We start from the raw sequence: 14,063 nt of genomic DNA, 5'->3' as shown, positions 1-14,063 counted from the left end.
TTTTAATTTTTTTTAATTTAAATTTTAATTAGTGAGCATACAGTACAATATTGGTTTCTGGAGTGGAATTCAGTGATTCATCACTTAACGTACAACACCCAGTGCTTATCACAACAAGTGCCCTCCTTAATGCTCATCACCCACCTAGTACATCCCCCACCTACCCCCCTCCATCAACCCTCAGTTTATTCTCTTCTGGTAAGAGTCTCTTATGGTTTGTTTCCCTTGCTCCTTTTTTCCTTTTCCTCCTTTCCATGTGTTCATCTGTTTTCTTTCTTAAATTCCATGTATGAGTGAGATCATATGGTATTTGTCTTTCTCTGATTGAGTTATTTCACTTAGTATAATACTCTCTAGCTCCATCCACGTCATTGCAAATGGCAAGATTTTATTCTTTTGATGGTTGACTAATAGTCCATCGTTTATATACACTATATCTTCTTTATCCATTCATCAGTCAGTAGACATTTGGGCTCTCTCCATAGTTTGGCTGTTGTGGATAATGCTGCTATAAACATTGGGGAGGCTGTATGTCTTCAGATCTGTATTTTTGTATCCTTTGGGTAAATGCCTAGTAGTGCAATTGCTGGGTCATAGGATGGTTCTATTTTTAATATTTTGAGGAACCTCCATACTGTTTTCCAGAGTGTCTTCACAGTTTGCATTCCCATCAAAAGTGCAGGAGGGCTCTCCTTTCTCTGCATCCTTGCCAACACCTGTTGTTTCTTATGTTATTGATGTTAGCCATTCAGACAGGTTTGAGGTGGTATCTCATCATGGTTTTGATTTGTATTTCCCTGATGATGAGTGATGTTGAGCATCTTTTCATGTGTTTGTTAGCTATCTGGATGTCTTCTTTGGAAAAGTGTCTATTCATGTCTTCTGCCCATTTCTTAACTGGATTATTTATTTTTTGGACATTGAGTTTGGTAAGTTCTTTTTGGATTTTGGATACTAACCCTTTATCAGATATGTCATTTGCAAGTATATTCTCCCATTCCATAGGCTGCCTTTTTGTTTTGTTGATTGGAGAAACTGAAATTTCAAAGCAAAATGTCACACTTACTTAGTGACTCCATTTTTAATTAGTTGGGGGGGTGAACTTGGAATTATTGGATACATATGGTAGTAGGATGGGGCTAAAGGGGAAGCCAAAATTCTATTAAATTGTTTAATTGGAATACATTTTTGAACTATACACTGAACTTGATCCAGATTCTCATTATTAAGAAATATGTGGCTTGGTTTCTTGACGTTAACAAAGGACATAAAAGAAACAACATCCAGTCCCTCTTCCCTTAAGAACTAAGAGTTCCAGTAACTCTGGACAGTATCACTCATAAAATGAAGAAAAGAGACAGAGCCATCTATGTTGAACTGTTTTGTGTCTTAGAAGAAGTAGAGAGTGTTGAACTTGTAGTGGAAACTTCAGTGGCAGACTGAGTCTTGTAGCAGTTCCCTTTTGGTGAAGTGAGTATTGGCAGCATTGGCGCCAAACTTAAGTTCCACATGATGATTGCCTCACCCAATGTCCCTATAACCTCATCACTTCAGACACGGGAATATCTGGCATGTCAAATCTGCGGCCCCAAGCCAGTTCTGTGCTCCTGTTGCTGCTGCTGCTGCTGCTGGAGGCTGAGTGAGATTAGGAGGCTGCTTTTTTTTCATCCCGTCCTTGTGGTCATTTTTGTTTCTCTCTCATGAAGACCCATTTGTTGATAAAATTTCAAAGGAAAACCCCTTAGTTGAATTAGCCACCATTTTGCAAAACCCCAGATCTTTCTATTTTAAAAAAGATACTGAATGGGTATTCTGTATAGTTGTTTTCTCCTATGGAGAAGAATGCATGGGATTCATCCTCCTCAGTCTTTTACACAAAAAGAAACCAAGGTACAGAGCAGTCTACTTGCATGTTTGCTTCTAAGTGGTGGCAGAAGTGAGTTGAGGATTCCCAGGTGGCTCTCCATCTCGATGGGGCCCTTGCCTTTCCACCACTTTCCTTTCTTTCTTCATTCTTACTCACTAGAGCTTTAATTCACTGCAATTTTTTTTTAAGTTTACTCTGATATTTTCTTGTCAGCAACTTGAACGTTAACTCTAAATAGGTCAGTATTTTATTTTCATCAAGTCAGATGTCTGGTCTTTACTTTAAGACATCTTCACTGAGAATCTGCCGGGAAGTTTATATGTTGGGAGAGTCTGAAGCTAGGGATTACATTTCCGGAGCGGCTTCTGCCCAAACATGGCTAGTGGTGGGGCCAAAATGAGCCATCCATGGAAGTGGTGCTTGGGGGATGTTGACTGAGGCAACACAGATAGAGAATAAAAAAGAAATCCCAGGCCAGTTATGGCCAAGGGCAGTCCTGTTGTTCTTTTGATGTGCACTGTGGAGCAATTTGTTTGGCCCAAACTGAGGGGTCCTTCTCCGTGGGGTCTGACAACTGTTGTTTATAAGGAACCATCCTGGACCAGTGACACCAGAGCCGGCAGAACATCTTCATCTGTGGAAGTAAGGGAACCTGTCATTTACAGAAACCCTCCCTTTTCCTCAACTGGTAGCAGACAAAACAGGGATTTTAACACTGTTGGGGCTTTTTATATCTGTCAGGCAGTTAAAAGGATGTTGAGCTTCTCTGTCAGTGTTAGGTGTTTCATCAGTTTGATTTGTAATAATTACAAATTACGATTACAAGGTTGGTCCTTAAAAGGGATTAGATACTGAGAATTTATACCAGTAAAAGGTAGAGAAAGGAGGATGGTTCAGTGGACAGCGTGGCTTTGAACTCCTGTGGATTGCCAAACAATTCAGAGATTGCCACTTAACGCAGATCTCATTTATCACTGAGATCAGGAATGATGCCCATGAACAGCTCAGATGCCCCTAACTAAGATGCTCAGATGCCCCCAACTGAAGGCATCTCAGTTGAGTCCACTAAAACAGTTATTGGTGACATATCCTATGTTGTCCCAAAGTCCCTTATGCTCAGGGTGTCCAAAATTGAGTCTAATTTACCTCACAGACTTGGCGCCCTCTCCTGGAGGAAGGATACTGGTATCCACTCACCATATGGGTTATTTCCTTCCCTCCCTACCCACCATAACCAACAGTCACCAAGTTCTGGAACCCACCCACACCTCTAATCTCCCTTGCACCACCCTGCTCCAGACTCCCACTTGACTTCATTCTCGGTAACCCCCAACCCCTGCCATTGTGGTAACATAGCTGCCAGCAGCCCTAGACCTCCGTCTTCTTAAGTTTAAATCTGATGGTAAAGGTCACATGCCCTTCTTAAGGTTTCTAGCAAAATCTCACCGAGTCTCACTGACTCTAACTGTGTCACCTCTGAACCAATTACTGTGGCGGGGGCAGGGGAATATGATGCTTGGACCATCCAGTCCTTAGTCACCTGCCTTCCTCAGAGGTGGGGGAGAGGAAGGGCTGAGTGGGGGAGGGGGTTTCTAGTGGGAAGTTGCATAGTGTGGCCAGGAGAGAGGCAGATCAGCTCTAAATGGCAATCACAACCGATGTGTATACAACACAGTAAAACAAGTAACAGAAAAAACAAGTAAAACAAGGCAGTAAAACAAGTAGCAGGAAAAACAACCCAATTAATGGAAGGGGGAAAGATGGGGCCAGCCCACCTGGGTCAGTGTCACAGGTGTGAGACAGGGCCATGCAGGAAGTACAGAGATTCAGAATCCAGAGGACCATGTGAAAGATGAGAACTGGGTGAATATATTAAAAGCTATTTTAAAAGGAAGAGGTTCAGATCCATGTATATCTTTAAACTTTACAGAGAAGGATGCATTGGGAGTCTTTCTAAGATCGAAACCACACAATTCTCATTAGTGCTGTAATGTTATGCATCTGCATTTTAAGAAGGGTACTCATTTCAACTAAGTGTAATTCCTTAGTAGGGATGGACAGGGCTGGGATCATGACCATTAATTTCATGGCCTCTGGGTTTATTCCCTGGGATGAGTCCATAGGGTGTTGACATTTTACCTTTTACCTGTTTGCAAGCCTCAAAGAAGGCTGCTCAGGGCCACGGTGACTCTGCTGTGTCCATTCTTCAGGGACACATGCCACTGAGTGATAGGAGAGAAGAGTCAGGCTGATGGAACCAAGTAATCACATGGAAATTTATTCTTTACTAGCCCAGATGGGGTATTGTTTTTACTGTTTTTCAACTTGGGGTTGGGGGGAATAAAGCACAACAAAATAAACCCCAAAGGAAACTGTATGTGGAAGCCTCCATGTTACAATCTGGAAGTGATAGATTTAAAGATGCAAAAGTCAGCAGGTTTGGTATTCAGGATTTTCATGGTCACATTTAACTTGTCTTCATGGTATACAAGTATATTCTAGGTTATTGTCCTCGTATGGAAGCACTGCTAAACATGTATTCTTTTTGGTTAGTTTGGCCCTGAGCCTTAAATATTGGAACAGGCTAATGTTGAGGATGAATTTCGATGAGCACTTCCTCGCTTGGGTCCATGGGTAAAACAGGATGCAGGGAGGAGGGATAGGTGGGGGATTGGTCTTGGAATACCAGAGACTTTTCAGCTACTTGGGCATTACATTTTCGTCACCTCTCAGAAGTGGATTAAGACCTCTGAGGACAGTGGGAAAGACACCAACCTACCTACCTGTGTTCAATTCCACTTGTTTGGTCCGAGAAGAGATAGACATGGGGCATCAAATTTCCATTCTGGGCGGGGGTGAGGGGAGAGGGAAAGATAGTCCAGAGAGGAATCCGAGGTGGTTTAGCTTTTGGGAAGATTGGCTTAATGGGCCGATAGTGGTTAAGGGCCCACAGTTCCATCATTTACAGCCATGAAGGCAGCCTGTTCTATCTGGGCACCTAGCTGTGACATAGGCTCACCAGTGTGCGGGGAGGCCAAGAGGCTCAGCTCCATGGATAGGAGCCAACACTTGAGAGTTGGAACCCGAATGTCCTAGGATTCCTTTCTCCTTCTTCACTTATAGAAGGGAAGAGAAGAGGAAACAGTATTTACAATGTGCTGAACTTTGACAAATACTTAATGCCTATGTGCACTTTGTATTATATGTTATTTCATCTGTTTTTCAGAATATCCCTACAGAGGGAGACACTCAAAATTCCACTTCCATAGAGAGGCTCGCTCACAAGATGCCATACTCAGTAAGAGGGCCGGGCAATCCAAAACTCTGTAGTCCGTGCTCCTCTAGTAAATAAGGTCTCAGTCCAGACTCTTAGAGCGTTGGGGGGGGGATGAGGTCAGACTGTTATGCAGGAAAGGGAGGTAGGCTTTTCCTGTGAGAGGCAGCTCTGACCCCTCTGTGGAAGTGTGCCCAGGCCTTCCACTCTGCCCTAGCTCTTCTATGATGCGAGGCCTCAAGGCAGCCCGGTGTTGAGATGCACAGGGAGGACTGCCTGCCTTTTGAGGCTTTATTTAGCCCTTGACTGGTTCTCTCCATCTTATACAAAGACCACTAGTCTGTGAGGTAAGAGAGTAGCGACTTCTCAGTATCTTGGCTTGCTTTTCTGCAAAATATGTACCATAGTCTGCTCTTTCTATGTGGACAATGGAAAGAGCTATTATTTGTACTGAGTACTCTTAAGTGCATAGCAGCGTTTCTTCAAACGCTAGTTCATGTGGGGGCTCCCACCCCCTGAAACGCAGCAGGCCACCAAGTCTCATTTCCAGGGAGTGTCATTTAAAAGCCAAAAGCAAGCTGACTACACACTTTTTAGCATGTACCTCTCTCATCTGCTCAGCAGAAATCCCTGTAACTTGTTAATAGTTCCCTTCTTATTTTTTTGTAGTGAAACCAATTGCAGCCTTAAATCAGGACCATTCGTTCCATCTTGGGCCATCTGAGAAAACCATTTAGAGTTGTAAAAAGTCATCTGCTCCACCTTGCCCTTCCTGCTGCGAGGCCAGGGCCAGAGCTGATGGAGTATCCCTAGAGCAGGACAGTGCAGTGTGCTGAACGGGCGGTCTCTTCAGGGACCACATGAACACCAGATCTGGGGGAGAGCAAGGATGGACTTTCAAAGAGTGGAGACCAGATACATGTCCCATAAAACACAAATCTCTTTACAGCTGGAGTCGAGTTTCTCATTTGGGCCATTGCACGTATGTCCCTGAAGCTAACAGCGTTTAGGGTAGAAGAGGAGGAGTGTAGAGTGCCACTTGCAGAGCAGGAATCTCTGAATTTCCCATAAGGCCCTGGAGGCAGGTCACTCAGGGGTCCAAAAACAAGAAGTAGGAGATGTCCTTCCTCATGCGTCTCAGCCGTCCCCTTCCCAAACTCCTTTACATCAAAATGGTTCCTCGAAAATTCCTTGCTATTGGTCATTCACATTGTAGCATAAATTTAGTCCTCAGATGCCAAGAGAATTCTGAGAAGGACAGAAACAGAAGCCTGTCAGTTTGAGACCCTCTGTCACAGATGAAGAGAAGGAAGAGGCAGCCCACATTGCCTGTGGTCATGAGCTGAAGGGAGGCCAGTGGACCTGGAATTAGTCTGGTTTACTTCTCACCTTGATATATACGATATTGCCTTACCTCAATTTGTGGAATAAAAAAATCTTACCTCTTTTAAAGGAATTTAAGGCATAAAGAAGAAATAGGATGGAGAATTTCCTGAAATGACTCTAAAATCAGCAATTGTTTATTCTTCTATTTTGGAAGTTCATTGGGGGAAATTTTTTTTAATTTTTTAAAATTTTTTTAAAATTTTTTATAAACATATATTTTTATCCCCAGGGGTACAGGTCTGTGAATCGCCCAGTTTACACACTTCACAGCACTCACCAAAGCACATACCCTCCCCAATGTCCATAATCCCACCCCCCTTTTCCCAACCCCCCTCCCCCCAGCAACCCTCAGTTTGTTTTGTGAAATTAAGAGTCACTTATGGTTTGTCTCCCTCCCAATCCCATCTTGTTTCATTTATTCTTCCCCTCATTGGGGGAAAGTTTTTGACCAAGGAAGAGATGATATTAGTTGGGTTTTGTAGAAAATCAACTCTGAAGAAACTATTAACGAGCTAAATTTGAACTTCCCCAATCAATACCACTATCATATTTGTGGGTGTAGGCTGAGGCTAAAAATGCAATTTAGGTTTCTCTTTGAGGTTATCTGCTCCTGGGTTTGCACATCTGGACCCTCCTCCCTGACATGCTGTGGATGGTTTCTTTGGATCTCAGCATTACAGAAGCCTGCTAGTTTTCTTCACATTTCTCTCACTGACTAAAAACCTTATTTCTGCTCCTTTACATTTAAAATGTCCTTTACCCTTCTATAGCAGCTCAGGTTCTAAGAATCCTCTCAAGAGTTGTGGATGAGCTAGGGGCACCATGCTCCTTTTGGGAATCAGGGCCCTCACAACTCCAGGAAGCTCCCAGTCTTGTCCCAAAGAAGGGATTCCATCATGGTAGAGTTCCTATATGGAAGACAGAGCAGCCTCCCATTCTGGAATTCAAATGAAAGGTCTGACAGCCCCAGCATTCACCATTGCCTTTAACTGCCAATGGGTGGGGCAAGATGGTTGCCCAGTTGCTTCGTAGCCCTGGGAAAGGGGAGACTTGGAAGGGTTATTTTTGCCTTCTGAAACTATCTGAGAACACGTGTGAAGTAAGTAGTTGAGTTGAACTGGCCCTTTGTTGCTGCTTCAGCCCCCGATCCAGTTCTAACATCCCCATGTCTGAGGAGCAACTCTGTCAAATACAGTGTCAGGAACTTGAGGAGATGAAAGGGACCTGGAGGTCTGCTCACCCGGGAGTGTGGTCTCCAGACCAGACCTCAGCATCAGTCTCAGAAATGCAAATTCTCGGGCCTTGCCCCAGACCTGTGGAATCAGAAGCCCTGGGGTAGAGTCAGTGATCTGTTTTAACAAGCTTTTCATGTGATTCTCATGCAGCTTAAAGTTTAAGAATCACCCTGCTGGGTGCTTTGAAATAAGGAATTTGGTTGGTATCACTGGTTTTCAACCCTGGCTGTACATCAGAATCCTTTGATTCTCACGTAGTTGGTCTGAGATGGGATCTGGAACTTAAAGCTCGTGGCTTCTCTTAGCTTGAGAACTACTGGATCCAATTCAGTTTCTCATCTTCTGGATAAAGAAACCCAGAGAAGATAGGGATGTGCCCAGGGTCACATGGAGGTTTTGTGTGGCAGGCTGGGAGAAAGGAGGGCTTCTGACTTTGTGACCTATCTGGACTCGCCCTAACAAACATCCCAAATCCACAAACTACATTTACAGTCTTGGTTCCAATCTCTGAGACACAGGACAAGCTTTTCTAGAGGGAGATTAGCAGAGCCTCTGAATTATAATGATTTAGTTACAGGTTAGCTTTGTTTTATGCTAACCTAGCTCTTCTGGTTGTGCTCATAATGTCTTTCATATGATAGGACTTTGGTCCCACACCTCACCTCCTCATAATACCTGGGCCCTCCTGCTCAGCCTTTCCAGGCATCAGCCTTGACTTGGCACCTTGCCCCAGTACCCCATTTCCATTTTGGGTGAGGGCCTGAGATTTGGTATGCTGTGTTTTTAGCTGGAGGACTAAATATGGCAAGGTCAACAATAGTCCCAGGTGACAATATGTAGCTAATGCATTTCCATGCACAATGGGGGGAAGCTGAGCTGGTGGATTTTAAAGCTGATTGTCAGATGTCTTACTGGAAAGTGAATTTGCTCATGAGAAATGGCAAAGTCAATATTGGAGGGCTTATTCTTTCCTTTTAAACAAGACTTTGAGACTTTTACAGACACAAGAGTTTAGTGTTCTTTTGTGTCCCCTCTTTCGGACTGTGTGTGTGTGTGTGTGTGTGTATGTGTGTGCCCATGTACCTGTGCACAGGTAGGGTCACTTGACCTAGGTCAGCTGAGTTAATAGAAAGTGATGGTTCTATAAAAATCAGCCCATCTTGGGCATTTGAGGGCACCTGCTGCCTGGCTTGCATCTGGCCTGCACAGACTCCTCTTAAAAGGCCTCTGACGCACTCTGGAAAACAGTATGGAGTTTCCTCAAAAAGTTGAAAATAGAGGTACCGTACAACCTAGCAATCAAACTACTGGGTATTTACCCTAAATATATAAATGTAGTGATCCGAAGGGGCACGTGCACCCAAATGTTTATAGCAGCAATGTCCACAATAGCTAAACTATGGGAAGAAACTAGATGTCCATCAACAGATGAATGGATAAAGAAGATATGTTATATATACACAGTGGAATACTATGCAGCCATCAAAAGGGGAAAGCTTGCCATTTGCATCGACATGGTTGGAACTAGAAGGTATTATGCTGAGCGAAACAAGTCAGGGAAAGACAACTATCATATGGTGTCTCTGATATGAGGAATTGGAGAGGAGATGGGGGAGGGATAGGGTGACTGGGTGATGGACATTGGGGAGGGTTATGTGCTATGGTGAGTGTTATGACTTTGTAAGACTGATTATTCACAGACCTGTACCCCTGAAACAAATAATATACGTTAATTTTAAAAAAGGCCTTTGGCTCAATGGTATTCGCCTTTTATTTTTTAGGGGGCAGCACAGGCACATCCCCGACCACCTCCAGCACTGGGACACCATCCCCTTCAGCTTCTTCTCACCTTTTATCTCCATCCTGTTCTCCTCCAACATTTCATCTGGCCCCCAACACTTTCAATGTGGGCTGTCGAGAGAGCCAGCTGTGCAATCTAAACCTCTCTGATTATCCACCATGTGCCCGAAGCAACATGGCGGCCTTGCAGAGCTACCCAGGGCTGAGTGACAGTGGCTACAACAGGCTCCAGAGTGGCACGGCTTCAGCCACTCAGCCCTCAGAAACCTTCATGCCTCAGAGGACTCCATCCCTGATCTCAGGAATACCAACTCCTCCCTCGTTGCCTAGCAACAGCAAGATGGAAGCCTACGGCGGCCAGCTGGGGTCCTTCCCCACTTCCCAGTTCCAGTATGTCATGCAGGCCGGCAATGCGGCCTCCAGCTCCTCATCACCACATATGTTTGGGGGCAGCCACATGCAGCAGAGCTCCTACAACGCCTTCTCTCTCCACAATCCTTACAATCTCTATGGATACAATTTCCCCACTTCTCCCAGGCTAGCTGCAAGCCCAGAAAAACTGAGCGCCTCTCAAAGCACTTTACTCTGTTCTTCTCCTTCCAATGGGGCCTTTGGCGAGAGGCAGTACCTGCCCACAGGGATGGAGCACAGCATGCACATGATCAGCCCTTCGCCCAATAACCAGCAGGCGACCAACACCTGTGATGGCCGGCAGTACGGGGCGGTCCCAGGCTCCTCCTCTCAGATGTCCGTGCACATGGTTTAATGGCCTGTCCGAACACCAGGGAGCCCACTGCAGCAGGGGCCCAGCGTCTCCATGAGCAGATCTTCCTTTCTGGGAGCCGAAGCCTTTGAAAAATGGGAACTGTGTTTTTTGTTTTTTGTTTTTCTGGAGGAAGAAAGCACATACCCAAGAACAACAAAAGACATTTAAGACACTGAAGGAAATACTTGCAGTGGAGTCATCTCCGACTCAGTGGCCATTCTCCTGCCTTCCCAAACCTTAGTTTTATAAAGCATTGCCTACTCCAGAGTGGCCTTTGAAGAAACTGAATAATCATTTTATAATAATGTTAAGGGAGATACTAGCATGTAGCAGCCATGAAAAGTTACCCTGACATGAATACAGACCTACCTGTACATGCATACATACAAACATACATACATACATACGTGCATGCATGCATACACACACATATATATTCACACAAACTCTTACACCAACACACACGCACACTGACTTGGAAGGGTGTGAACTCTGTGCAGGGGGGCCCAGGTGGGGACTTTCACCAAGAATCCCATCTCTACAACAGTAGATGGACTGGGGCAGCAATGGCAGTCCACCTTTCTGCCCCGGAGCCCACCCCGTTTCTGGAATGAACCGTGTATTCTGGAGCCCCTTCTGGTCCATGAGGGTAGACAGGCATCAGCACTACAACTGGACTTGGCTTCCTGAAAATGATTGCCTTTGAACTTTGGCTCTCCTCACTTGGCGTGCTATCGCTGACGTTCCAAGGGGTGCCTCTGAAAAGGGAGTAAGAGCAGCCGAAGGAGAAAGGAAGAGAAGGAGTAGTGAGCAAGAGAGAGAGGTGGAAAGCAAGACTGAGAGAGGAAGTGTGAGCAATGGTGAGAGTTGTAATGTATGGAGGAAATTGGTTTTGGTTTGGTCCCCACTTCTTTCCCCCTACAGGTTCTAGAAAGAATCGTGGCATCACCGAGGAGTAAACCTCTCTGGGACATTATGCAGAGTCGGGGCACTGGTGACAGGGACTGGGGCAAGGAATGCACTTCGATCCTGCAGCTCTGACCACTGTTTACCAGAAGGGGGGGGGGAGTGCCCCGCATGGGCAGTGCTAATTCCAGAGCCTGCAACTGGCAGGGGAGGGGGACTGGAAGGAGTATGAAGAAGGAAGGGTGTTATAAGCCTGACAGATGATACCAAGCGCAGAGGTGACATAAAGAGGCCTGGCCCTCCACATGCCAGATCCAGACACCTGACCTGGATCGCCTGCCCCATAGCCCCCTGCGGCAGGAGAAATCCGGGCACATCCCAGGAAATTACAGATGGGTCTTCTCCATCCTTCCACCTGCCCTTAGATCTCCAGTTTTTTCAAATAGTTCATTGCATTTTGAAGTTTTGGGTTTTTTCCTTCTTCTTTCCCTTCCCTTTCAGATCCTTTAATGTTAAGAAAACAAGTGAAGTTTGGTGCAAGCTAAACTTGTTAAGTGGTGTGGAAATGCAAATAATACCAAGTAAAATAATAACAGATATTATTAAGATTTTTGGTTTTGAGGTGTTGTAGATAAATGTATTTATGTGCCTAGTGGGGAATCCAGTATTATGAATATTAAAAAAGGGGGCAATAAAAAGGGTATGTAAAATATGTATGAAGTAAAGGTGTATAAAAAATTTGCCCTTATGCACGGAACTCTGTTTCTAAGTGCCAAGCACAGAAAGCCGCTAAATAAAATCTTTGCAATTGTCTTATGGCGTGTTTGTACGGATTAAGTAAACAGCAGTGTATGCATTTGCATTGTGCTTTACAGTGAGCATGGCATTCTCGTCTCTGCTGCTTGGCGTGATCTTTATGTAGACCTCCTCAAGCAGATTTCTTCATTCTCATTTTGACTAGTAACTCAGCTCCAGTGAGGTTGAGTGGATTCTCCGGGATCGAAGAGCCGGTCAGAGAGGGAACGAGGACTTGAAACCAGGTCTGACTCGAGGGCTGTTTGCTTTTGTGCCAGCCGCGGAATCCAGCCAGTCCAACAGCGACCCTCATCCCGGCCCTGTGCCCTGTGTGTGATACCGTTCTTTATATGCGTATGTCAGCTCATTCCCCCATAATTCCGTGAGATAGGTGTTATTTTGATCATCATTTCAGAGATCTGGAAACAAGCTTTAAAAAAATACATATGGGATGCAGGCCCTCATGTAGCAAGTGATTGAGCCGGCCATTGGAGCTCTGGGTCTGTCCCTGGTTCTGCTGCCTGAGCACCCCACCCCCACCCCCGCCATCCCGTTGGGCACTTGGACAATCAGGAAAGAAGTTGTGTCCTGAGGCAGTGAGGTGAGCGTGGGTCTGAGGCTGTTTGATCATACACTTACACCCCCTCCTCCCCACCCCTCCCACCACCCTGGCCCCACTTTAAAAGCGCCTCCACAGCCCCCAGAGGGAGGGATTTTTGAATCGCCCCCTACCAAATGACAACTTAGAAGAGACCAACAAAGTGCCTCAGACTGTTCCACTTAGAAGCACTTTCTCATATTTTCTCCCCCCACCAATATTTTCTCATTTGATCCTCACAGTAACCACTGGGGGATGGACAGGGTAGGAAGTATTGTTTTGCAAATGGGAGACCAGTGGTTGGACTGTTTCCCCCTAGACAATGACACTGGGAGCCCACTGACCCATTTTACCTGGGCTTAATTTGGGGGGTCAGGTTGTCCACTACCACACTCATTCACCAGAAATGGAGCTTGGTTTGGGGGAGCAAACACTTTTATCATAGCATTGGTTTTGTAGATGACTTCAAAGACTGAAAGACTGGACAGTTTCCATCAGCTATTCCATGGTTGCCGGAAGACCTGGAGCAATAGCTGTTGAGAATCTCCATGGATTGTAGGTGTGACATATCTCAAGACTTAAAAAGGCACCATTTATGTGGAAATCTTGCAGTCAACCTTTGACTCATAAGGGCAGACTGAAAACAACTACATATAAAGCTTATAGTTATTTCTTTCTGATTTAGCTGCATACCAAATATTATGCATTGTTAGTGTTTGAGGTTTCAGGTTACAGATAATCATCATATGCCAAGGAGCAAACTTTACACAGAAATTTCCATATTTTAGGGTCACCTGCGTGGCTCAGGGGTCAAGCCTCTGCCTTTGGCTCAGGTCATGATCTCAGGGGCCTGGGATCGAGACCCGCATCTGGCTCTCTGCTTGGTGGGGAACCTGCCTTCCCCCTCTCCAACTCCCTTTCTGCCTTGTGATCTTTGTCTGTCAAATAAATAAATAAAATCTTTAAAAAAAGAGAAATTTCCGTATTTTCATTGAACAGAGTAAGAATTTCAATAGTCATTTATGAGTGTTAAGTACAGAAATTTTCTGTAATTTGGATTAATTAGAACACTCCAAGTCAATTACATCTCAATTATGGCATGTGTCTTTATAAATGGTAAAGTAATAAAAATATTTCTTTTAACAAACTGGATAAAAAATTTTCAAGAATATGCTGTACTCAATTCTCTTTAATGGAATGGTGAAAATTCTTTATGATAGGCACACTGAGTACATATAAAGAGCTATTAGAAAGCTCTTCCACCCTTACTCATGTTTCTGGACAAAAGTCTGTCTTGTTCCTCTTTGCATCCTTGGAAAGTTCGTAGCCCAGTACAGATTCTCAATACATAGTCATTTTTACTGCTGAATTTGTTGGCCAAGCCCGTTTTTCAAGGATAGGGCAAGATTGTTGCACGGCTGAATTATCACTCACTC

General features: G+C 44.7%; 1 protein-coding gene across 3 annotated transcripts in view; it reads left to right on the top strand.

Annotated features, from left to right (window-relative positions):
- TBX15 (T-box transcription factor 15) overlaps window positions 1-12,050 on the top strand; it is a 104,094-nt gene extending 92,044 nt beyond the window's left edge. For all 3 annotated transcript variants that reach the window (XM_044239013.1, XM_044239014.1, XM_044239015.1), the window contains exon 8: window positions 9,544-12,050. In XM_044239013.1, the coding sequence (XP_044094948.1) occupies window positions 9,544-10,328 (785 nt within the window). In that variant the 3' untranslated portion in view covers window positions 10,329-12,050. The remainder of the gene's footprint in view (window positions 1-9,543) is intronic.
- The last annotated feature ends 2,013 nt before the right edge of the window (window positions 12,051-14,063 follow it).

Source organism: Neovison vison, chromosome 2 (assembly GCF_020171115.1).
Source record: "Neovison vison isolate M4711 chromosome 2, ASM_NN_V1, whole genome shotgun sequence".
Classification (NCBI taxonomy): Eukaryota; Metazoa; Chordata; class Mammalia; order Carnivora; family Mustelidae; genus Neogale; species Neogale vison.
Note: the sequence above shows the minus strand (reverse complement) of the source record. Positions and strands in the feature narration are given on the sequence as shown.